Genomic DNA, 25,073 nt, shown 5'->3' with positions numbered 1-25,073 from the left:
CTCAGCCCAGTCCCACCTCCCCACTGGTCCCGCTCTTGAGCCTTCCTGGCTGGGCTGTGGGGTGTGGGTGCCCTGTACCTCGGGTCCTGGAGGAGGTTTGGGAGGGTGGTCCATGGGGAAGGAACCAGGTAACCTGAGGAGAGGAGGAAAGTGGCTTGAGCCTCCCCAGCTGTGTGACCATCCTACGGGCAACCCAGTGCTTCGGGCTGGACGGACCTGGGGAGACTGAGGCTGCAAAGGGGCCATGTGGGCTGGGAGGGCAAGCTTAGGCTCCCGTGGCAGTCAGGGGAGCCTGCTTGTCTCTGGTGGTAGTGGGTCAACCCTGGGACCAAGCCTAAGGAGAGGAGAGGATCCCCTCCAAGATGGAGGGAGGGAGAGAAACTGGACATCATGGTTTTGCTTTCTCTCCTTTCTGTAGAAGGTGGCAGAGCCACTGAGGGGCAGGAATCATGGAGCCTCAGTCCCCGCCTCCCAGGACCCTGAGCGGTAGCCATGCCGGGTGCCAGGGTGTCTGCTCTCCCTGCCCCGGGGAGCCCAGGTTTATACTTGGAAGAGGCAGAAAGAGTGGGTTCAGAAATCATTCCCAACTTTTGCTTTATTCTCCACCAGCCCTGGGACCCTGAATGGGGGCTCCAAGCCCCCTGGAGTTCATGTGGAGTTTAAGAGCTGGCCTCGCACAGCCACCGGGTGGCAGCACTGAGCCCTTGCTCTGGTCCGGCGTGTCCCAGTGTCCCAAGGAGGAGCTTGGGCTATAACTACCTGTCATCTGGGCTACCAGCCCCACTAAGCCCCTGATGATGGCCTGAACTCTCCTAAGTGACACCCATCTCTGCTGTTTCTGGGCCAGATGGAGAGGAGAGGCCCAGACATGCCAACATGAGGGAGCATTCTGCCTGCCTTTGTGGGGGGGGGGGTGGACAAGGGAAAGTGCTGACCGTGGGTACTCATGGGATGACTTGTGACAGGCCAGGGGAGACCACACCCCTGAGAGTGAGGCAGGGAGGTCTGGCTGGCATTTAAATGTCCCCAGTATCCCTGGCACTAGTTTTCAGGGGCTTTGGGGCTCTGTGGCACAGTGTAGGCTTCAGAACATCCAGGGAAGAGTCCACCCTCTGCCAGGCTCTGGGGGCCCTTGTACAGAGGAGTGGGGGTGGGGTTCTGTGAGTGGTTCCAGGCCCTTCCCTTTCTCGGAGGTAGGATGTGCCCTGGGTCCCAGGGAGGGCCGCCTGACTAATAAAGACCGTGAACCCTGATGGAGAGCATGCCCCTGGCTCCCCACCCCCACTGCCATCTGAGGGAAGCAGACAACCTCAGCAGAAGAGAGTTGGGGGTGGGGAGCGTGGGGGGGCGAAGCAGGGAGGGGGGTATGGAGGCGTTCAGAGCAAGGAGGGTTCCAGAGAAGAGTGTGTCTCTTCCTATAGTTATGCTCTTGGCATAGAAAACCCTGAATGTGAAAGCAAGATGTTAAAAATCTCATGTCTGGAAACCCCCCTGAGATCCTGAGTCCCCTCCCACTGACATCTTCCTCCTGATGTCATAGGTGGAGACCCCCTCGAGGTGACGCATTCCATCCCCCTCGCTGCGACACAGCGCCTCCCCCATCACAACGACGCTCACCGGCACAGAGGCCCCCGCACTGAAACACAACACACACCTTTATTTGAGCGGTTCTCACCCAGAGTGCACCTCTCTGCAGGGGCATCCAGTCTTTGCACCTCCCAGGCCCCCTCATGCCCAGGAAGCCGGGCCTGGGACCTGCCAGGCCTACCCCAGGCTCCTGGGCTCTGGCCTCTAGGGGAGGGAGGCGAGGCAGGTACCAGGGAGGAAAGCCATCAGCCATCACCGTGTGAACGGGGTTCTGGGGCATCCGTGGAGCTTGATTCTGAGTCTGGTGGCCCCGAATCCCCAGGTCTGCAGCACCTGGCAGAGAACATGCTTCATGAGCCCTGGGATTAGACAGAGCCGGGCTCTACCTGACCTGCTCAAGAAGTGAGACAGGGCAGAGGGACAGAGCACCCCTCTTTCCTTCCCAGGCCTCCCACCCCAAGGGCCCAATGCCCAGCACTTAGCTCTGCCACTGCAGCTCAGGGAACCTTCCCTACGTGTCCAGAGCCTCAGAACCACCTGGGAGGGAAGGTGGGCCACAGGTTGTTGTCCCCTCTTGCTGACAAGGAAACAGGCCCAAGGGAATGCCCTGAACTAGGCCCCTGTCCTATGCGCACGTTGCCCGGGACTGCAGATTTGTCCCCAGAGCTGAATGCCACCTTTCCCCGGCCCCCACCCCCACCCCCTGCTCTGGCCTCTGGCCCCAGAGGCCGAGGGTCCAGCCATTTACCGTCCTCTTCGTCACAGCCTCCTGTCGCTCTTCAGTGTGTGGCTGATGCTGGAAGAGATGCCACAGTCAGAGTGGGGGAGGGACGCGTCTGCAGGGGACCCGAGTTGGGGGTAGTGGGGTGAGAGGGGCTCAAGGCTACACGCCCTCACCCCAGGTAATCAGTCAGTCTGGGTGGCAGACTCTACTACCTCCGTTCCTTACATTGGGCTGTCCTCCCACTTGGAAAATCCTTCCACTAGCCAGATCTCTCCATCTTTACTAACCGTCTGTCCTGCCTTGATTTCCAGCACCCAGCCTCATCTAGTCGGGCAGGAGAAGAGGTGGCTTCTATTAAGGGATGGTCCCTGGAGAAGGACGTTCCTCGTACCTTTCCCTTTGACCTCCAGCCGGCAGTCCACGGATGCCTCCCCTAGCACATTGACAGCCTTGCAGGTGTAGACCCCAGAATCAAAGGGGCTGGGCTTCCGGATTTCCAGGGTGCAGATGCCTTGCTCAGAGAGGGCACGGTATTTGGGGTCACCCTGGATGTTCATCTTGTTTTTCATCCAGATGATCTTGGGCTAAGGGAACATGGTCAGAAGAGAGCTGAGGAGATTGTGGGGTGGGATGGGCTTTGAAGGAGCTGTCTGGGAAGATTCCCCAGCCCACTGCCCCCACCCAGGGCACAGGGAGGCTTCACCCCTTACCTTGGGCGATGCTCGAACACTGCAGAAGAGCTGAGTGCTGTAGCCAGGAGTGGAGGTGTGGTCAGCCAGGGGCTGGGTAAATGAGGGGGCTTCTGAGAAGTCTCGCTCCACAAACCCTTTAGGTTTGGCAACAATATCTGGGTTCAGGAGAGAAAGGGGTGCAAATTTAAGGTTATAAGAGTAGACCTCTTAGAACTGAATTCATCCATTTTCCTAAAATAACCACTATAGCTTACGCTTAGGTGTCTTATTTATTCTACTTAGCATCCTTCTGCAAGAGTGAGTTTGTTATTACTATTTGACAGACGGGAAACTAAGGCCCTTCATGGATGAGTGACTTGCCCAATATCACTTAGTGAGTTTGGGGCTTAAAGGGTAGACAATCACATGATGACCATGGCTCTCTGGGCAGAGAGCTGGTGGTCTGGAGGAGGATCTTAGCTTCAACGAGGGCAGGAGACAAGCCATTTCATTGCTGCCGTGGGATGAAGGAGCTCTGTGGCAGGACCCCAGGCTCCTGGGATCTTCGGGAAGCCAGGCATGGCCAATATGTGAGAATTTAGAGACAGAAGATCTCAAAGAAGCAGAGGAATGTCGGGACCGTGCCTGGGTGGGTCAGGGAGAGGACAGAGAGGGCAACGAGCAGGAAAACTGGATAGATGAGTTGCTCTTGGCCGAGGCTGGGGACTTGCAACCCAGAGATCCACATTTCATTTCTGTTTGTCTTTGGAGACCTGACTGGTTTTCCTTTTTTAAACAAAAATATCTTCTTCGTTCTGTGCAGCACAGGCTGGTGTTAAAAATTTGCGTGTGCCTTCCCAAGCCTACACAGACTCCGTGCTGGGGGGTGGGGGGTGGGGGTGCTGGAGATCACAGGGTGACAGGGAGCAAGGGCTTGGCATTTCATATCTGACGCAAGCACGTCACGTGGCCGTATGGAGACAGTAAATACCCATATCTCTCCTGTCCATCTGTGTGGTGTTATATGAGGGTCAGGAGGCTTGTGTTTGAGCCAACTCACCGGACTCTACCTACCCACGCACCCCGCCCCTCAGAGTAGTGCCCCTGGGACACCGCGCATGAGCCCCCGTGATTGCTTCGATGCTGGCCGCCACCAGCAACTTTGGAATAAGTGCACAGCCTCCCAAGGGGCGCATCTCCTTTGCACGGGTTTGCTCTGATGTGTTTGTTAAAATCAATCAACCACATCCATTTCTTTATAGTCCCTTGTGTGAATGCGTGAGCGTGTGCGTAGCTGTGGAGTGGGTGTGGAGAGGGCAGCAGATGCTCTGGCGAGCGGCACCCACGGGGAGCCCACAGGGAGGGGTGCTGATGCCTCAGGACAGGCCGAGCCTGGCTGGGTAGGGGGGCGGTTGGAGGGAAGGAGGGCAGGCCTGGTTTGGTGTCTGGCCCCGGGCCCAGACCCACCTGCCTTCTGGATGCGGGCTAGCTCCTTGGTGGTCGCGGCCGAGGCACTGAGCCCACACTGGTTCTCCGAGAAGACCCGAAAGGAGTAGGCGTTTCCCACGATGAGGTCAGAGATGGTGCAGGTGGTTGGGTGGTAGCGCTCCAGGACCGTGAACCATTGCTGCGGGGACCCAGGCCTGGTCATCCTTTCCTCTGACCCTTGCCCTTGCCCTCCTGGCTCACCCTGGGGCCCCTTCCTCAGAGGTGCTCATTCCAGGCTTTATCCTGAGGAAGCTGAACCATCCAGCTTTGGGAGACAGGGTCCCTGGATACTCAGATGACCTCGCTGGGGTCCTCAGAGAATTCTAGATTCTTACGGCTCAAAGTGTGGCCTGAGGACCTGCATACTCAGAATCACCTGGGAACTTCTGGGAAGTACAGGATCTCAGCCCCCGCCCCAGACCTAATGAGTTAAGATTGGCATTTTAGCAAGATTCCCAGGTGATTCATAGGCACATTACATTTCCAGAAGCACTGCTTTAGACCTTGAAGGGCCACAGAGAGCCCCCCTTGCAGTCTTCAGGAGGCAGCTGAGGCCCAGAGAGGAAAGGGATCTTGCTAAAAAGCCACATGAGGACCTCAGGTTAGTGGTAGTTAGACTAGAGCACGCTCCCTGGACTCTCGGAGGGCTGGGCCTTCCTGGCCACCTTGGCCACCTCCCCCCCACCACACGCTGCTCCAGCGGGCCTCACCCCTGTCTTTTTGTCTGCCTTCTGCACTGTGTAGCCCAGGAGCTCTGTGTTGCCTGTGTCCTGGGGCAGTGTCCACTCAAGAGCAGCGTTGCAGCCCCAGACGTCCAGTAGCCGGATGCTGCTGGGGGGTCCAGGTTTCTCTGCAGGGCCAGAGTGTGAGGGGGGTGAGGGGGAAGGCTGGGCTTGCTGCAAAATCCCCACACCCAAGATCTGGCTCCTGTCACACACTCCCTGGCCTAATCCCGTCAGCGGTCAGCTCTGGGGTAGGAGATGGGGTCTCTGGGTCCCCAGCACGGCAGCCCCGCCTCGCCTGGCCCCGTACCAATCACCAGGATGTCGATGGCTGCCTTGGCCTCCAAGCCTTCCAGACGCACAGTGAGCTCATAGCAGCCTGAGTCAGAGCGCCTGGCCGAGCGGATGAAGAGGATGGAGTCCTGGTCCCCGGTGCGCACGTTCACTCGCTGGCTGTCCAGGGCGTGGCCATTATGGGTCCAAGAGGCCTGAGGCTTGGGACTCCCCTGGGAGGGAGGAGCTCTCAGGGCAGATGCAGGAGGCACCAGCACCCCATACCCACTCAATTCCGGGGATCTCTGGAGCTGTGCTCAGGGGAGCTGGCCCCATCAGCCCTTCCAGGAGACGCAGGTGCTGTTCACAGCCTCCTTCTCCAGGTGTCCAGCCAACCCTGGGACCACCCATCCCGACCACAGGCTGGAGAATCACAACTGAGTCATGTGTACAACGGAGGGAGGGTGCAGCTCTCTTGGTGGGTCTCATGAGGGCCTCTCATGAGGATCCTGACATTTCCAGGGTTCCTCCGACACACCTCAAGTAGGGGCCCTGATTTCCCTCCAGGCTGTTATCCTGGGCAGGGGCCACACCTACCTGGAAGGGGATTTGCAGGTTGACTGGCTCTCCCACCTGGCGGATGTAGGTCTGACGAAGGTGGCGGGGGACTCGGATCTTGGGGGCCTCTGCATCAAAGGGAGAGGCTAGGCTTAGCACAGCACGGGGTTGCTGATTGGAGGCTACTGTGGTAGCCATAGGAAACAACCGGTGAGGGTCGCTGGCTGGGCAGGAGGGCTCCTAGTTGTGCTCTGGGGCTGCCTGCTTGTGGGAAAGGCTAATGGAGATGCAGGGGCCCAAATCCCTCAAGGCCCTTGGGGAGTTGAGAGCTGGGAGGTTCCAGGAGGGCAGGGCCTCCATGGTGTGAACTGGTAAGCATCCCGGGCACTCCCTTGGCGCCCTGACCCTGCCAGGCTGGGATTTACCCTGCAGCTTAGGCATGCCAGGGCTCCAGATGGGTCCTGGCGGGCTCCTTGGCTCCCCCTAGTGGGAAGCAGGTGCTGCACCTGTCGGCCTGCATTCCCAGGAAAGGTGGCCATGCCTTCTTCCTCCTTATCCAGCATCCTCCATTCCACAGCAGCCCAGAACTTCCAGAGAAGCCCCTGTGAGATCCGTTTGCCCATTTCTCTGTCGGAGGCCATATGGGAGGATTAGGATCTTTCCCTTCTTAAATGAGGGCAGAGCAGCTATACCCCTTCTTTCTCTGTCACCCCTCCCACTACCTTTCAGTCTCACAGTTGGGAAGTCCTTCCTGAAATCTCACTTCAGTCCCATGCTATGGGGGGGAGCCACCTTCCTGACCATCACCTAATCAGGTGCAGCCACCAAAGCCGCTGGGCATTCTAAGGGGAGGCTGCTGCAGCCCCTGCCATCCTCCCCGCTCCCTGCCCCGGGCGGGGGAAGGAGCGGTGGAGGCTGAGGCTCCTCGGCAGCAAACAGGTGGCAGCAGTTGGTCGGTGGCACACAGGCCGGAGGGGAGGAGATGGTGAGAAGGAACACTGTGTCTCCGAGGATTAGCTGTGCAGGCCCTTGGCTCTGGGGGCATAAGGAGTGGAACGATCTAGGGGCAGCTGCAGGGGGCCAGGAATGCTTGGCAGCTCCAGGTGGCTAAGAAGGGACAGCTGAGCAGCCGAGGATTCTGGACAAGGTCCCCACCCTGCCCTGCCCATGAGGAGGGCCTGGCTGGTCCCTGTTTGTTCGCGGCCTCCTCCCCCTCTTCTCTCCAGGAAATCCCCTTCTCTCCTGCCAGAGGAATTATAATGGAGTCGTGGGTGCAGAGTCTGGCTGGCTCCTTCAATGTTGGGCCTTGGAGTAGAGAGCCATGGCCTCCTGTACCCTCTCAGAGTCTGAGCTCCTGGGGCAGGTCCAGGACCCTCCCAACCAGGAGGGCTTCCTGGCACCTCCAGGTTAGAGTCGACATGTCCATACTGTGGCTGCCAGGTGGGGGTCATGTCTGCCCCAGACTCAAGGGATGGAAGGGTCCCAGAGAAGACTCCCGGACGCTTGGTGGCACAGGAATGGTCCTGTATGGGAGGCAGGTTCTGGGATTGCTGCTTATAGGCTGAGTGACCTCGAGGGAGTCTCGGGCCCCTGGGGACCTGCTTGGCTTGGATGGACCCCCTGTCATAGCCCGTGATTCTAATCTCTCTAGCCCCGTGGTTCCCACATCTCTTGGGCCTTGAAGTTGAGAAGTATTTCCTTGAATCCAAACTTGACCTCTCCTGTGGCTCTGAAGCCCACTCTTTTTGGAGGCCTCCTGTGGGTGCAGGGGAAAAGAAAGAAGGTAGAGAAGACCTCAGGCCACCTGCTGGCCTGTGTCTCTCTTCACCCCGGGCCCTGGGCTGTCCCCAGAGACCTCAGATCAGACCAAATGACTCACTGCCATTAACGGGCTGAAACCCGATCGGCTCTGGGAAGGGAGCAAGGGTAGGCTTGAGGCTAATGCACCCTGCAAATAGAAGTCTTACAAAGGGACAGCAGCTGGCCTCCAAGGTCCCCAGCACACCGCTGCCCTCTGGGGATGGAGAAAACTTCACAGGCCTGCAGGCTCTCGTCTGTTTCTCCCACTAGGGACGTGGTGGGATAAGAGGCAAGCAAAGACTTCTCTCTGTTCAAAAACCTTTGGGAGGATCTGGAACCCAGGCCATATGACACGAGCAGAAAATGGGCAGAACACGAACTTCCCTGGCCGCTGGAGGGATTCAGATTAGATAGGAGGAAGAACAAAATGGCTTTTAGCATTGGGACGCTGAGGCAGGTGACCTGGGGGAGCTTGAGCTTTCATTTCTGGGAGTCAGGGACACCCTCCCCCAACGCTTGGGGGCTGGGCCACTCAGGGAAATGGCCTCTTTGACCTCCAGAGGCTTGCTGCTGAGGAACCTGGAGCTTTCTTAAGGCAAGATGGTGATAGCATGTGGCTTATGCATGTGAGGGTGGGATGGGGGAAGATGGTTGTCTTGTTTCCTCTGCCCAACAGCCTCAAGTTTCCCTACCTATCACATAACGTGCCCGGGAAGGGCTGGGAGCAGGAGATAAAAGGATGGGCTTTACCGATGATCTTCTGGATGTGGACAGGCTGTTCTAGCACAGCTGGTGGGCCAGCCCCTGCAGAGCTCACTGCAGCCACACGCAGGAAGAACTTGTCCCCCAGAGCCAGGTTCCGCATGGTCAGCTGGGTCACCATCAGGGGCCGGGCGTTCACGGGCACCCACTCTGAGCCTGGGGAAATGGACAGCATGCAAGGCCCCGGCTTCACGGCCATGGGCATCCTTCTCAGTGGGGCTTTCCTCCTCCCTGGTGATCTGGGGCAATAGACCTCCCACCCCGGGCCTTATTTTCCCCTTGCTGTCCTTCCCTGACTTCTTGTCAAATGTATCCTAAAGCCCGGAGAGGGTTGGACACATCTGCCAAGTCATGCAGCAAGGTAAGGACAAAGGCAGAGGCCAGGCTGAACTTGGCCGCCATGGAGGTGAACAGGACAGAGGCAACAGGAACTGGGCCATTGCCCTGGTCCCCTGTTTCTCTTCACTGTCTCCTACTCTTAAGTACGCCCGCTCCTAGCTTCTCTGTCGCCCACTCCTGCTTGCCCTCCCCGGGCAGGCTCCTCTGAGACTCAGCATCTCCTTCACTCCCTATCAGACCAGCACCCCCAGCAGCCCCGACCCCTCTCTCCCTGTTACTCAGAGGCTCCCTGGAGCTGGAGGATGGGGTCGGGGGGTGTCTCCTGAGGTCATTTGGACATCCTCCTGCCTCCGAGGTCCATGGGGTGAGCAAGAAGTGTTAGGTGAGTGGGTTGAGGGGACCGCTTGCACTTTCTTCTTCTGTATCTCCCCCCAGACTGGCCCAGCTGCAGGGTCTGGGGGCTTGTTGCTGTGACTCCCAAGCCCACCTCCCCTGGGGGTGTGCAGGGCTTAGCCCAGAGCTCACCTCCTTCTCTGCAGAGCTCCAGCACATAGCCCTGGAGCCCCAGCCTCCCTAGCCTCTCCGGTGGCTCCCAGCTCACGGTCACCGAGTTGTCGCTCACATCCTCCAAGGCCAGCCGCAGCGGGGCACTGGGCCCATCTGGGGGAGAAGTAGGGGGAGATGAAGAGGTCTGTGGTGGAGAACGCTCCCCCGCCCGCACTCCCTGCCCCACCTTCTTGTCACCTTCGCTTGCAGGGGCAGGTTTAGTGGCTGCGGGGGCCGCAGGGGCTGTGGGGGCAGGCGCCTGTGGCGTGGGAGCCCGCTCTTCCCCGGCGGACTCCAGGGCTGCCGCTTCTGCAGAGGGCTCTGTGGTGGGCGCCTTGGCCAGCTCAGAGGAGGTCTCCTCCGGACCACAGGTGGGGGCCTCCGAGGCGGCTTTCTCTGTCATTGCTGGGCTGGCTGAGGGTGGTCAGGCTGGAGTGTGCAGGGGTCAGCAGGAGAGGGTCTGGGCCTCCAGGGTGCCTGGGACATCTAGGGCCAGACTTATATAGTCGGGGGCTGCCCCACCCCCAGCCAAATGATGGTTCCCAGCTGTGGGGTCAGGTCAGGCAGGGGGACTGGGGGGCAGGGAGACGCCTAGGCCAGGAATAGCTTGGGGGGAGGAACTGCAGGGTCCCTTGAGGAGCGCACTACCCCGTGTATCGCTCGGATTGGATCTCGGCAGCCATGGTGTCGGTGCCCGGAGGGGAGGAGGGCACAGATAGATGAGATGGGGCATTGCCAGGAGCCGGTGCCAAGCGTCAGGCCAATGGGAACAAGAGCTTCCATCTGGAGAAGGAATCCAGATCACGCTTTGTGTTTGGCCTCTGCGGAGCCACTTGCACCCAGGGCTTCTCAGCCAGGTGCTGGGACCCAGACTGCCTGAAGCAGCCTTCCCTTCCCCCAGCTTTGCTTCTGGGATCCCACACTCCCCTCGGCCTCCCGTTCCCTGGGCATTCTCACATGTGCCGTGTGGGGCTGAAGGTTCCAGAGAGGGAGGGGATTGGGATGCCCAAGGTGGGGCTGGTCGGAGGAAGGTCTTCCGGCAATGGGGCCCCAGGAAGGGGGCCTAAGGCCCCCGGTTACCGCTTTTGCTGGAGAGGACCCTGTCTCCCCAATCCCTGTGACAATCCCCTAGCCCTTGGCAGTGAGATAAAGTCATGAGGCAGAGCTGGAAGAGACCCCGGAGGAGGACGGCACTCAGAAACTTCTAGATTCTTTGAAGCAGGGAGGGTTACGAGGCAGGTACAACCAAATGTCTAGTCACGGATTCATTCACCCAATAAAACATTCAGACCGGCAATCATTTAACAGGCCTGAAAATACCACGTGTCAGGGAGGAGGGGAGGCCACAGGGGTGGTCGCTGTCGGTGGGAGCGACGGTCGAAGACTTCCCTTTGGAAAAAGGGGGACGGCATCTGGTAAAAACGGAAAATGGGCATGTCTGCCGCCCAGCAGTGACGGCCCTAGAAAACATCACACGTGCCCAGGAGACATGCATGCCAATTTGCACAGCAGTATTATTTGTCATAGCCCAAACCTGGGGAAGGCCCCTGTCCCTCCACAGCTCACTGCGGAGCACATGTGCACGTATAATCCAAAATACAGGACGGGATGAGCCAACTGCAGTCTCGGGGGCGACCTAACAGATCTAATAGTTTCAGGGTGAACAAAGAGAGGAAGGCTCAAGAACAGTGGGACCCCACCCATGTTAAATTCAAAGGCAGGCAACCCCACACTCTCTGCTTCCAGGGGCTTCTGTAGGTGGTGAGACCCCAGGGGGAGGCAGGGGGAGGTCAGGAGCGGCTGTCTCCAGGCGGAGGGACAGGGTGTCTGTGCTGGTGGGGTCTCAGGGGGCACTACTGAGGTTTCGTTTCCCTTCCGGGGTGGGGTGGGGGGGGTGTTACACAGGTTTTCACGAGTTAGTAATTCTTTAAATGAAACAAATCCATTCTATGCACTCTTTAGCATGTATGCTATATCCCAACATCCAACATTGAAAAATAAATACACAGGAGTGTGGCTGCCTTTCACTGCCGGTTGTCCTCGTTGTAGCGGAGGGCCTGGGGAGCCTCAGGGTCCGGCCCTGCCTGGGTGCCCGCACCCTCTGCCAGGTGACTCCGTGTCCTGCCAGGCAGGAGGCGGGCCCCGGAGACCCGATCCCCATCCCTGGCCTCTGACTCCGCAGCTATAAGTGAATGTGACTAACTCTGCAGGACCCTGAGTCAGCCCTGTGGAGCTTGTCCCAGGCTGGGGGAAGGGTGGCTCCAGGGAGGAGGAGGGGTTTGGCTGCCCTGGAGGGCTTGCAGCCCCAGGGGGTTTGGAAGACCCTTGTGTGGTGCGGTGGGCAAGGTGTGGCGACTGGGGAATTCCTGGCCCCACTGGCCCGCGATGAAATGCCAGGTACCCTGCCGAGGCTCTGGCCAAGCTCTCACTTTCTTTGCTTTGAGCAGGGCTGTGACCTTGGGATCAGTTGCATCTGCTCAGCTCCAGCTGGTTCAGATTTCAGGGTGGCCAATAGGTACTTCCTTCCCTACACCTCAAACCAGTGTCACAAACCAAGGCACGGATAATCGGAACATGAGGGAATCCACACATAAATTCTCTTTGATTTTGGAGTGTGCCTCTGGACTCCAGATACAAGGCATGCCTGGGGCCCTGGGAATTCTACAGAAAACTGACGAGAGCATTTCTACCTCATAAAGGCTGCAAGACCGGCGGGTCTTCTAAGCCCATCCCAACTCATCTGTATTCCCATCCCACCTGTCTGCCACCTCATGTCCCCGGCCACAGCCTGAGCAGAGCAGCCTTGTCTCTACTCGGGTTGAGGGCCGAGTGTGTCCCAAGAGGAGAGACAAGGGAGACAGAGGGCTGAGCGGCAGCCGTAGGACATCTGACATATTTCCGCCCAGCAACGGAAGGGGTTTTTAAAGGTCATGAGCCACCTACCCGTCTCTGGGAGTCTCAGAGGCTGGACGGCCATGTGTCAAGCACCCTGCAGAGGCTCCAGGCCTGGGCCAGAGGGAGGGTGCCGGAGGTCTCCTTCTAGCCCTGAACGGCCAGGGTCAGGGCTCTCTAACCTGGCCCTGGGTTGGCTCCCTACCCCCTCCCAGGGGCTCAGAGGAGATGAAGGTTTGGAATGTGACTGCCTTCCTAGTACCTGCTAACCTTCGAAAAACAGAAAAGTCTTCTTTCAACGAGGAACTACGGCAAGAGGTCTGGACTACTTTATTATCTGGAAGGCCATCAGCCCTCCTGAGTTAAGTCCACAGCGGATGGATCTGAGGAGGCTGGCCTCCTTTAGGGACTCCCCGGGGCCCAGCAGAGGCCAGGGTAGCCTCACCTCTGCACCTTCTACAAGCTCCAAGCCCCCAAGTCTGAGAGAGGAATCCAGAAGACATGAGGGAGGGAAGCCCAAAGAGACCGACGCAAGTGCCAACACACGTGAAGCTCTGGCGCTTTATTGAGCAGCAGCTGCGGACTTAGGGAAGGGAAGTGGGAGGGGAGACGTGATCATGCTCCTGAGTGCAGGTGTCAAGCTGGGCTTTGCAGAGGGGTAATTCGTGTGGCGCTGCTTCGTGAGAGATGTGCTGCTTGCACGGGCCACATGGTGCCCCTTGGCAAGGAGGCCTGGGGGTAGGGGAGTCCCAGAAATCTCCTTGTGTGGGCCTGGGGTCATTGAGCATTTTCATGAATCAGCAGTGGTGTGCTGACCCCGGGGCTTCCACCGTGCTGGCCCCCAGGCCTTAGCTGCCCACGGCCTTACCTCTACCTGTTGGTCCACTGGAGCTGAGCTCAGACGGCTCCCCTGCGGCCCTCTGTGTGAGGTCCAAGGGAGGGAGACTGAGGCTCAGTCGGGGACTCAGCAAGGCGGGCGATGAGGCTCTGGGCCAGCAGGGATGCCCCTCGCCCCACCGTGTGCAGGACAGGGGCTAAGCCGCGCGGAGCGCCTCCTTGATGGCAGTGGTGAGAGGGAAGCGCACACCCCCGCTGCAGAAGGCACCCCGGAAGTCATCCAAGTCCAGAGCCCACACCATGATGCCGGCCAGCTGCTTGTTTCTCAGGTACTGCACCTGGCAGGGAAGACCCAGAGGGGGCAGAGCTGGGTTCCTGGGCTAGAGTGTGCACGGGGCGGACGTGCTGCCTGGGCCCCTGCCTAGGGAAGGGAACAGCGGGCACCCAAGACCTGAGCCACCCCGCCCCCACGACCCAGCACCGCCCTCAGTGCAGGGGACCTGAATCTGGCTGCTTGGAGCGGGGCTCCCTCTCCCTCTTCATCCTGGGGCGTGGCCTTGAGAACCTACCTTGTTTTTGACGCTCTCCTTGTCATCGTACCCCACCCACTGGTTGCCCTTGGTGGCATAGGAGACCTGCTGGCCAGTGAGTCTATGGACCGTGGTGAAGTGGAGGAAGTCACAGATCTGAGCAGAGAACGGGGCCGGGTGGCATGGCGAGCTGGGTGAGAGGGTGCAGGTCACCAGGGAGATGCCCCTCCCCACATCTCTTTCAGCCCCTTGCTTCATCCCGCTCAGGACATCTGCCCCTAGCCCCCAGCCCCCAGACTGCAGTCCTCATGCTGATGTATGTAAACCAGATGCAGACACCCTAGGGTTCTGGGGGTGCTGTAGCCTGAGGGCATGAAGGGGACTCTGGTTTGCTTCTGGCATCTTAAACAGGGATGTGGGAGATGATGGGTTGACGTAAGGACTGGCCCACGGCAATACAGAGTAGCAGAGGCAGGGTCCAAAAAGAACCCGCCTTTGGGCCATTGCTCTTTTCTGGGCTGGCAGGAAAACCTCAACTAGGGCCGGGGGGGGGGGCGTGTCTGGGAGCTTGGTGGTGCAGACCTGGTGTGCCTGCAGGAGACTTAGTAGCAAGAGGCCTGACCTCCCCACTTGCTCCTCCTCAAGGTGTTAAGTTCACCGGAACATATGTTTTTATTCCCAAAGGAGGAAATGGGGGTTGGGAGGCTCACCTTCCTCAGGGCCTCTGGGTGTGTGGGGATCTTACGTTCTCCCTAGCTCATACCTCATAGTAGGCCAGGATCCCTTCCTCCTTGGTGAACCGGCCTGGTAATCCGGGCCCTGAGATCGGGGCTCCCACACGGGTCTTGGAGGAAGCCAGAGTGAAGCTCCTCCCAAAAGCAGGGATGCCCATCACCAGTTTATTGGCTCGGGCTCCCAGCCTCAACATATAGCTCACGGCATAGTCCTAGGAGGGGGGGCAGGGGGAGGGGAGGAGTTGTTAGCAGTGCTGGGGGTGCAGGATGGGCAAGACTGTACTCCCACTGCTGCCTTGACAGGTGTTCCAGGCGTACCCGGCATCTGGGACACGCTTCCTCCTGGGAGTTGATAATCGCAATCTAAAATGCATTTTGTAGTTGCATTCTCCAAAGAAGGTCTTAGGTAAATGACTATTGGCAACCAATCCGGTGATCAGCTCGGGTTACATGCAAATGCAAGGCTGGTCTAGACCAGACTCCTGCCTCCTCCCTTCTGCAGGCATGGAGCACTCACAGACTTTGGGCTTCAGTTTTCTCATCTGTGGAGTGGGCCCCCTAAGCCCCCCCTTGCAGGATTCCCCAGGGGCACAGCGTTGGTGTGTGAGCACTGGCAGGTGGCAGGTCTCTGTGGCCCCCTGCCTGGCCAGCTACCCTCCTTCCAGGCACTCACGGCGTTGTTGAATCTGTCAGAACTCGCATCCTCCTGGCCTCAGAACAGGGGGCTGTGATGTCCTGTGGTCTGACGCCAGGCTCCGTGAAAGTCATAGCTCATGAGGCTGATGAAGTCCAGGTGTCTGGGGAAGAGAGGTCAGAGGGCGAGACAGGAAATTAGAAAGGCTCTTGGCCTCACACCCATCACCCCAGCACAGTGGGAGCAGGGCAGGCAGGCAACCCTGAGGCAGGTCCCGTAGAGCCCTGTGATCCACTGTCTGAGCTGCCTGGCCACTTCCCCTCCGCCGCACCCGGGAGTGGGCTCAGAGCCCCACGAGTGCATTTAAGGCAAGAATGGAGTTCTTTTATTATGTCCCCGGCACACGATCTGGAGCTGGCCTCTGTCTTGCCTTCCACCCTCCCCTGCCTGCCACCTGCCACGTTCATCTTAGTGAAAGCAGATTAAAGAGTAACATCAACAGATAGCCTGGTGGGGAAAAAGCTGGACCAAAGGATGGCCTGAACCTATGATCCACTGGAGTGGGGAGGAAGGTTTACACACACACACACACACACACACACCCACCCCAGGTGAGAGGGACCACATGTGGATTGCATGAATATGAGCTTCGGATATTTGGGGCAAATTGTTGAGAGCCACCTAGTTCCCACCTCCTAAACGATCAATTTAAACAGAGTCTATGCCTCCCCGAGATCATAAAGAAGATTCTGAAAAGTCATAGTGAAGAGCCTTTGTTCTTTATTCCTGTGTTTCCTAAGATCCAGGTCTTCAGATTCCACTAAGACATCAGCCCCTCGGGACTGTGAACTGCTCATCCTCACGTGCAGAAGGGGGCAGGGTGAGGAGGAGGGGTGGACAGGGGAGGGCTCGCCTGTGTGTGTGAAGGCACCTCGAGGCATCTAGCAAAGCAGAGTGTTACTGCTACTGAGCTGTGTCTCCAGTGACTAGTGCTCTGGTGGAGAAAACACCCCGCAGCGGCCGGCCGGTTTGGGTATCATCTCCTACCTCCTTTTCCACAAATGCATTCACAGGAACTCTCTCAACTGCTTAGCACAATACGCCGTGTAAAAACGGAAGGACAGGGATTACGGTGCCCCTTTTGACAGATGGGGAGACTGAGGCATGGAGAGCAGAAGTGACTTGCTCAAGGCCACACATCAAGTTTTTGGAAGAACGGGGATAGAAATCCAGTCTTCTGACTCCACGTGGAGTGCTGGGGCCGGGCGGGGCTGGGGACTCACTGGGATATCTGGGTGATGTCATAGCCGCTGTCGATGGTCACCTTCCCTGCTGACACTGCTGCGCTGAGAAGCAATTGCTGTCTTGTTCCCTCCTGGGCTTCCCTCGCAAACTCAGCCTTCATTTTCTGGTTGGGAGAGAGGCAGGTGAGTGATGGGGAGCCCGGCTACGTGCGAGGGAGTCTTGTGAGAGAGGCTGAGGTCTCCGAGCATGTCATTGACCTTCCCCATCTGCTGGGACCCCAGCCTGACTGCGCTTCAGGGCGAATGCTAGAGCGGCCCCTTGGTGGTCCCACCTGGGGCTCACCCACCCTTCTCCTAAAACACTGCTTGGACCCATCCCATCCCCACACCCCCCACACACCCATCAACGCTCAATTGCTCCCTGCCCGAGAGGGACTATGAAGACAGACAGTGGTCCTCGGTGGCCCACAGATTGTATTGGAAGAAATTTGTTTTTCAGTCTGTGTTTTGTTCCTGCCAGTACATGAGACTACAAAAATTAAAGTGGTCTTTAGATTTGTATTTAGTGGTCTTTAAAATTAAAATGATATTGGTGCTGTGGACAATTTGTTTAGATAATCACTCTGCCCTGTGGCCCTGGAGATGCTTGGGCTGCCCTCATCAGATGTGGCCAAGTGTCCCCAAGGCAGTGCATGCTGGGGAGTGGCAGCATCGATTTGGGAGCAAACAGTGGATAATGATGCTCCCCCACTAGGTGGGCTTTCCACTTAGTGACGTTCTGCCTCTGAGGACCCCATCGCACTTCCCACCGTGGTCACAAGATGTCTTCCTTGTTGTGTCAGATCTCAGGGCACAAGCCAGTTTGTCCTTCCCCAGTCCGGGTTCCCGGACCCTGTGGCCAGGCGGCCTCAGACCCCTCTCGGCCTGCCCTCAGGCGGCCGTCCCCTTGTGCCAGCACCCCTCGCCCCCGCTCTCCCCGACCGGCCAGCACCTTGACCAGCCTGGTGAAGTAGCGCTTGTCTCTCCGGTCAGGGTAGAGCCAGGCCAAGTCGAGGCCGTCGAAGCTGTGGGTTCGCAGAAATGGTGGCACCGACTTGATGAAAGTCCTGAGACTCCAGGTCTTGGAGGCTATTTTGGAAAATCTAGGGCCCAAATCACCCCAGTGATGTGCTCAGCACTGACATGCTGGTGGCCTCGGGCATCTCCAGGGGTTTCTGAGGCCTGTGATGCAGGGGCCTGAACCCCCGAACTCCAGAGGGGCATGGCTGGGACGGGACCCACCCCCAGGCATCTCAGACAGAGCTCTGGAGCGGCCAGTCTGGGTTCCAGGCCCTGCTCTAACACCTACTAGCCAAGCTGCCTTGGAAAGGTCATAACCTGCATCTCAGTTTCCTTGTCAGTGAAGTGGGGATAATTGCCGTGTCTCACGGTGCTGTGGTGGGGATCCCCTGTGATTGTGGCTAGACGGGGGGCTGAAGCTGAGCCATCACTCAGTAAGTGGGAGCTGTTAGGGCCATGTCTTGCCCCCCTTTTCAGCCCTGCTCCAACCCTACCCACTCCAGGGAGTCCCTCCAGGCTCTCTACACTCCCCAATTTTCTGTTCCTTCCATCTCTCTCCTTCCAGCCCTAAGGGCAGTATCTCCCAGAAGTCCTGTGGTTTCAGGTCTGAGAGGCAGTAGACGGAACACCGGCCGGGGGTCAGAATATCCACGGACAATGTACTGTGTGACTCTTGGCAAGGCTCTCTCCTTCTCTGGGCTCTGGTTTTTTCGCTGTACACGGGGCGGGCCCCCAACAACCATTTAGTCCCCCGTGCCTAACCTGTCTGCAGCCCCTGTGGCCCTCTACAGTGGGTAAGGGAGACCTACGCCTTCTCTCCCCATTCCATCATCCTCTGAGGAGTGGGTCCTACCTTTGAGAACCAAAGTTCCATCCTCCAACAGAGAGGAGGGTCTTCAGGTTGGGGTTCCTGTGGGGCACAGGGAGGCAGGAGGGCCAGGGTGGAGTGAAGCTGTTGTAACATGGGCTGGCCCCATGTGTGGGAGGCTGTTGCAGGCTTCCAGCATCGGGTGGGAGGTCCTTCCAACCCTGAGATTCAGGGTTCTAGGAGGCATAGACTTTGCGGCAGTTACTCTGAGGTATGCTGCCCGTTTTTGTTTCCCCTGAGTGGGGAAGCCAGGAAATGGCAAAATAGGATCATGAGTATTTTCCATGTTCCCTGGAGAGGCACCCCCAGTGGGGGAGAGGACTCCCCTTCCCCAGGGGAGCTCAGCTGGCCTTGTTCTACAGCCTGCCTCTGTCACCACCAGGCATGGCCTAGCACGTACCCTCATCATCTGCTCCCACCAAAGCCTAGGCCCTCCACTTCCCCAGCCAGGGTCCCTGGGGGCCGTCCCACAGCCTCCCGAGCAGAGGCGCCCTGCCCTGGGACCAGCCAGTCTAGCCCTCCATCTGCCTCCTGTCCTGGCAGCCTGGGGCCCAACCTGTTCTTGAGCATGTTCAGTGTGTTATAGAGGGTGACATCATTCCACTCCCAGGTGTCAATGTCATTGTTGCTTATGTTGGCGAAGCTGTAGATGATGTGGGTGCAGAGGAAGGGGTCGATGGCATCTGGGAAGCAGCTCCCAAAACTGTCCCGGTACCGGGACCAGCTGGTGTAGTAGCAGACCAGTTTGTAGGCAGAATCTGGAGAAGAAGTCTGGGGTGGTGCCTAAACCAGGACGGAGCCAGGGGCCCTCGGGCTGAGCCCTGAACTGAGCACCGATGGAGTACTGGGGGCCAGGGCCCAGATGTGAGCCAAGTTAGCATTCTCAACACAAGGGGCTGGCTCAGTTCCCTCTGCCTCTGATGACAATAAGGCCTATTCTGAAAAGGCTTTGAACAGATTAAATGCAGTAGATGAATATCCTGCAGACTAAGGACAGGGCACTGTGTGCAGTGAGCGTGGGGGCTGGTGAATAAAGGTAAAATGGGACTCGGGGCAAGTAAAGAAGGCTTCCTGGAGGCAGTGGCTTAGGAGAGAGGGAAGGAGAGGAGGGATCCAGCCCAAAACAGCCAGTGTCAGAAGACCCTGGCCTTCAGAGTGGAGCCTTGCGGAACCTGCAGGGGGTCGTCGATCTGGGAGGTTCTGTTTTTTCTCTGCCTTCCTGCAGGAGTGTCCCTAACTTGCAACTCACCCAGAGGGGCAGTCCCCAGCCCCCCTCAACCTGTCCCCCAAGCTGGGGCACGATCAGAGTGGACCAGAAAGTCCTTCCTCTCCCCATTCCAAGTCCTCCTCCTGCAGAGTGAGCCTTTTCCGGTTACAGAGGAAGAACAGCGGGCGTCACCCGCCCATGCTGCCCCTGGGCCCAACTGCGGTGCCCACCAGACCACGAGTCCGGGCCTTCAGCGGACCAGAACCTTTGAAGGGTTTTTATTTTGAATAATTCCAAATACACAGAAAAATAGAGGATAGTATAATGAACATCCATATGCATATCGCCTTGGTTTGACATACGTTAATATTTCTGAGCCATGTGAATCACAGAAGAAACTGGAAAGTGCTCGCCTCTGCCAAGATCTCCTCCAAAGCACCCTCAGCACACCCCCCGTCTCCCGTGACTTGAAAGAGGAGTTACTTACAGCTCTGGAGCAGCACCAGGACCACGAAGCCTGAAGGGAAATCCCGAGTCAGACCCCCTGCAAGGATATCCTGCCCTTCCTTCTGCTTCCACGCCCCACCCAGGCAATCAAGGGGTTAACACCAGTTGTCCTGCCCCTGTTTCCCCTCCCTCCCACCCCCTCCCCCAGCAGGTAGGAGGCCAGCCCCTTGGTGCAGTGGCTCCCTGGGCCATCTGGGCCTCTCAGCCTGAAAGCCCACAACCAAGCCAGCCTCAACCGGCCCAGACACCTGTCCGAGGCACCCTCAGCTCCATCCTGGCTGCAGCAGAGCGGGCCGGGCTGTGGCTGCGTCCTGTGCCCTCAGCTCTCTGTCTAGGCGCTTAGACAGGGCCTCTTCCCTGGGTTTCACGCTTCCTTTTTATACTGTCCCCTTCCACTTCCACAAGCCCCCAAACATCCCATTTATGGGAACTGAGCTGTGTCAAGGAAGGATTTACCAGCGGGGAAGGGGCAAGGGAGGAGCACTGTGGGCCACCAGAGGAAGATTGAGAAAGCTTGGAGAGTTTGGGCCAGGTCTCTGGGAGGCAACTGCCACCCACGGGGGTGACGAGGCGGTGGCTCCCGGGTGAGTGACCCAGCCTCATTCTCAGCCACCTTCCTCATTGCCTTCTGCACCCCCCACGCCCTACCCCCACTTTTCTGCCTGCAGTTTCCGGGCTTTTCTGGCAGCCTCTCGGTTGGCATCACGAAGCCCTAGGCCCAGGCCCTCGGCCAGGTGGAAACAGGGCACAGTTGAGTTCTGAAGCCTGCAGTGTCCCAAACAAGGCTGTTATTTACTTTCTCTCCAGGCCCGCAGCATCCTGCCTGACCTGCTCCCCCCTCAGACTTTCTCTCTCCAAGCCTGGTTCCCACAGCCTGGCCCAAGAGTCAGGTGAGGGTCTGACAGCCTGGGAGCAGTTGCTGTGCTGATAATTTAAGGGAAATCTGAGGAGGAATGGAACCCCCCCACCCCGGCTGCTCTGAGGCCCGATGCTGGTTTGCTTCGTTTTTGAGAAATTCCAGTTCCAGGGAGCGAGAGGGGTTCTGCTGCAAGCCTGGGGCTGCAGTGAGGGATCAAGGAGTCAATTCCCCGCAGCCCCAGATTTCCCCCAGGAGCAGACAGTCCCAGAAGATCGAGAACCTCCATAATCTCTTTCAGTGATGCTTCTGACACTCAGACCTCACGATGTCACCCCTTCCCCAAGGCCTTGAATGATTCCTTATCACTGTCAGGGTAAGACCAAAGCTTCTTAAGGAGTCTGTGCGGCTTTGCCCTCTGCTCAGGGATACTTTCTTTGGCCAAAGATCCAAGATGTCTCCATTCTTTGCAGGCTGCACATTAATGAATAGGCGAAAAAAAAATTTAATGAATAGGCGGCGAGTGAAATGTTCCAAACTCTAAGAGCCAGAGTGGGTCAGAGGGCTTCTTAACAAAGTCCTTTTATTTTTTATTTATTATTTATTTATTATTACCTCACCGTAACATTAGGTAATAATCTGACATTAGCCACCGCAGTTTCACAGCCCTCCCTTGGTGAGTGAGGTCTCTCCCCTTCTCCCCCTTCTCTCCTTTCCTCTCCCTGTAAAACTGGAACGACCTCTCTTTATTGGTCGAGGAGTGGATAAAAAGTGCTTGGTCCAGAGTCACTCTGTACGTACTAAAGGGTCCCTGCTTCTCCCTTTTAAGGCAAGTGCCTCCTTTTGGACCCTACAGGGTAGACAGCAATGCCAGTCAGTGATAACTTTTCCTCGTTCATTGTGTGCTGAGAAGTGGACATCCTCTAATCTTTAAAAGAAGTATTACAAAGTAGTGTGCAATAAAAACATTTTCATTACAGGGTGAAGTATGTTAAGAACACACTTCCAGTTTTCACTCTTCCTTTGTTAAAAATGATCTCATAGGCTCAGATTGGCACAAACCTTGTTGGCCCATGTCCCTCTCCAAACCCGTTTATTAATTCCACATGTTCTACAGGAAAGTGGCATTGTCACAACAAATGGCCAAGATACCCCTGGGCCTGCCTCAGCAGCAACGGCTGAGGGTCCCATGGCTCAGCCCCTCCCAGGCTCATCTCATATCCTCCTCTTCCCTACACTCCACCCATACATGCCTTCTTTCATATCCTTACGTTTGCTCTACCCTTGCCCACCACAGGGTCTTTGCATATGCCATCGACGTGCCTATCAATAACTGAAGGGCCTGAAGTTTTATGCTGTTTGCAAACTAATGAGACAGCCACAGTTTCATGGATTCTGACAGAAGACACGAGAGTCCTAGGTCAGAGACAAAGGACTTATTATTCATGGCACAGCAAGAAGTGTGAATTTCATGTTTGTGTCATTTTCTGTGATGAGAAAGCAGCCATTTTGAATTGCTGTCTGGGCATTTTCTAGTATGACAACCCTGCTCACACTCAGAGTCTGGACATTTAGGTAAGGACCCAAGCTTAGGATTCCTGCCACAAGTTCTTGCTTGGCTTGTCCCGATATACCTTTTAAAATAACCACTTAGAGTTGAGCCTGTGAAAGTTATCTCTGCCCCAACCACCTTATAAGTAATAGGTGCTTGTTCTCTATCTCCTGCCCACTCGTGACCTGGGACAAAGGATGGCCCTTCTCCCTGCTGATGGCCGTTTACCCTCGTTTCTGGGATTTGTAAGTAAAAAAATCTTGTGACTTAACTTCCCTTGTGTGACTGTATTGAAACCATGCCTTCAGTCAAAATGACCCCAGGGTTTTCACTTCCCCCAAATGGGAGCTCTGATGCTGAAGGCGCCCACCGGCCGACCCCATGTGGATGACTTGTGCCTCTTCATTCAGCAGGTCATAATCTGCATTTTCTTCATTTAACACACCAGCTGTGGGGCCCCATCACACTTCCCTTGGCCCCACGTTCCAGGGGGGGTGACGTTGGAGTGGCCCAGATGAATGCTGTGCATGCAACGTCTTGCACCACAACAGAGGAACTCTGAGTTTAAGAAACCCGAATCTTTTACAATGTGCATAAGCCTGCCTCTCCTTGGACCTGCGGGGAGACATTATCTTTATTACACTGGACAGTCAACGAAACTGCTTTTTGCTCCACGGGAAGACACTGTTTCTATCTTCAAGGCTGTTTGTTATACAAACATCATCAAAAAGGTAGGCTGGAACAAAGACAGCCTGTTCCTCTGCTGCTAGGGTGGGCAGAAATGCAAGAGACCCATGGGGAGTTGTCTCCCACTATGGCCCCTCTGTGCCCACTTCATTCCTATTCATCCTTCAGATTGCAGCTCAGCAAGCACCTTCAGAAAAGGCAGATCCTTTGGCAAGAGAAACCCCCTTAGTGGGGTTGTCAGGGTACTTTGTGCCCCTTTTCCTAGTACCCAGTGGGGTTATAATTTTACATCTTGCGTGTGGATGTATTATTAACGTCTGCCTCCCTCACTAGACTATAAGCCCAGTAAAGGCAAGGACTGGGCCAATTCTTTTGAAGTTAATTTTTATAATTTTTTTAGAGTTTAAGTACAATTAACATACAGTGTTATATTAGTTTCAGATGTACAATATATGATTCAGCAACTCTATACATTAGTGCTCATCACAGTAAGCGTACTCTTAATCCCTTCACCTGTTTCACCCATCCCGCTGCCCACCTCCCCTCTGGAAACCTCCAGTTTGTTCTCTGTATTTAAGAGTCTGTTTTTTATTTGTCTGTTTGTTTGTTTTGTTTCTTAAATTCCACATATTAGTGAAATCATATGGTATTTGTCTTTCTCTGACTTATTTCACTTTGCATTATACCCTCTAGATTCATCCACATCATTGCAAATGGCAAGATTTTCTTTTTTATGGCTGAGTAATATTCCAGTGTGTGTGTGTGTGTGTGTGTGTGTGTGTGTGTGTGTAACATGTATATATACATAGAGAATCCACGTCTTTATCCACCTATCTATGGATATTTATCCATTTATCTGTGGATGGATACTTGGGTTGCTTCCATATCTTGGCTATTGTAAATAATGCTGCAATAAACATAGGGGTACATGTATCTTTTTGAATTAATATTTTCATTTTCTTTGGGTAAATACCCAGTAGTGAAATTACTACATCATAGGGTAGTTCTATTTTTAACTTTCTGAGGAACTTCCATACTGTTTCCCACAGTGCCTGCACCAGTTTGCATTCCCACCACCAGTGCAAGAGGGCTCTCCTTTCTCTGCACGCTCACCAACACTTGTTGTTTCTTGTGTTGTTGATTTTAGCCATTCTGACACGTGTGAGATGGTATCTCATGGTGGTTTTGATTTGCATTTCCCTGATGAGGAATGATAATGAACATCTTTTCACGTGTCTATTGGCCATCACTATGTTTTCTTTGGAGAAATGTCTGTTTATGACTTCTGCCCATTTTTAGTTGGATTACTTGTTTTTTGGTGTTGAGTTGTATCAGTTCTTTATATATGTTGAATATTCACCAGGATTGGGTCAATCTCATTTATTTTATTGTACCCATCCCCAGTGATTGACATAGAGTAGATGCTTAGTGAAGTACTCACTGAATGACTGGATAAATGAATGAATGAGTGATCTCAAGATGGTCCATGACTCCAAACTCTTCGATTTTGAACCTGATGTTTGTGAAATTGCATCTCATTCAATAGTTCTGGCCACTCTGAATAAGCCCCCATACTACACTGGTCACCATGTACTCATTCAACCAATGCTTACTGAGCCCTCACAGGTGCCTTGCACTGTAGGAGAGGGCAGAGACAGAAAGCTGAGTGAAAACAGAGTCCGTCCCTATCTTCTTGAAGTATATGGTCTGTCAGAGAAGATGCACATTAAACAAAGAATCACATAAATAAGTAATTTATTACAATTGTGAGACGTTTACCAAAACAATTCTGAGGGTTGGGAGACTTTATAAGTGGTGTGGGTGGTCAGGGAAAGCTTTCATAGGAAGTGATGTGTAAACTGAGGTGGGAATGAAGGGAAGGTGCTGGTCTGGTTAAAGAGCACGTAAGGCAGAAGGAACAGAATAAAGCCTCGGGTAGAAAGAGGCTGCCATGTTCCGGGAACTGAAAGACCTCAAGAGTAGTTGAGGCAGGGAA

At 55.9% G+C, this 25,073-nt stretch overlaps 2 protein-coding genes across 2 annotated transcripts; both read right to left on the bottom strand.

The window, feature by feature from the left end:
- Positions 1-1,473: 1,473 nt before the first annotated feature.
- MYBPH (myosin binding protein H) lies at positions 1,474-9,873 on the bottom strand. The gene is made up of 11 exons (XM_028120102.1): positions 9,669-9,873; positions 9,450-9,584; positions 8,574-8,741; positions 6,063-6,151; positions 5,503-5,698; positions 5,181-5,320; positions 4,450-4,609; positions 3,022-3,158; positions 2,703-2,895; positions 1,818-1,920; positions 1,474-1,636 (listed from the first exon to the last, which is right to left on the bottom strand). The coding sequence occupies exons 1-11, from the start codon at positions 9,871-9,873 to the stop codon at positions 1,474-1,476; spliced, it is 1,689 nt and encodes a 562-aa protein (XP_027975903.1).
- Positions 9,874-13,396: 3,523 nt separating this feature from the next.
- CHI3L1 (chitinase 3 like 1) lies at positions 13,397-20,255 on the bottom strand. The gene is given in 10 exon segments (XM_028120331.1): positions 13,397-13,537; positions 13,769-13,885; positions 14,493-14,675; positions 15,137-15,260; positions 16,381-16,505; positions 17,333-17,483; positions 18,254-18,310; positions 18,825-19,026; positions 19,963-19,992; positions 20,231-20,255. Coding segments are annotated over 10 exon segments (1,155 nt in total).
- Between the last annotated feature and the right edge of the window lie 4,818 nt (positions 20,256-25,073).

This window comes from Eumetopias jubatus, unplaced genomic scaffold (assembly GCF_037043125.1).
Source record: "Eumetopias jubatus isolate StellerSeaLion01/CBP00866 unplaced genomic scaffold, mEumJub1_p1.0 scaffold_12, whole genome shotgun sequence".
NCBI lineage: Eukaryota > Metazoa > Chordata > Mammalia > Carnivora > Otariidae > Eumetopias > Eumetopias jubatus.
The sequence above is the reverse complement of the archived record's forward strand: the minus strand, read 5'-3'. Positions and strand labels throughout refer to the sequence as shown.

Excerpts from the sequence above, each read along its gene's own strand:
- MYBPH (XM_028120102.1), bottom strand. The coding sequence starts at position 9,873 with ATGACAGAGAAAGCCGCCTCGGAGGCCCCCACCTGTGGTCCGGAGGAG. Across the intron at positions 2,896-3,021 it reads GTGTTCGAGCATCGCCCAAG|CCCAAGATCATCTGGATGAA; the intron begins GTAAGGGGTGAA and ends ATGTTCCCTTAG. Across the intron at positions 1,921-2,702 it reads GCTGGAGGTCAAAGGGAAAG|GTGCTGCAGACCTGGGGATT; the intron begins GTACGAGGAACG and ends GTTCTCTGCCAG.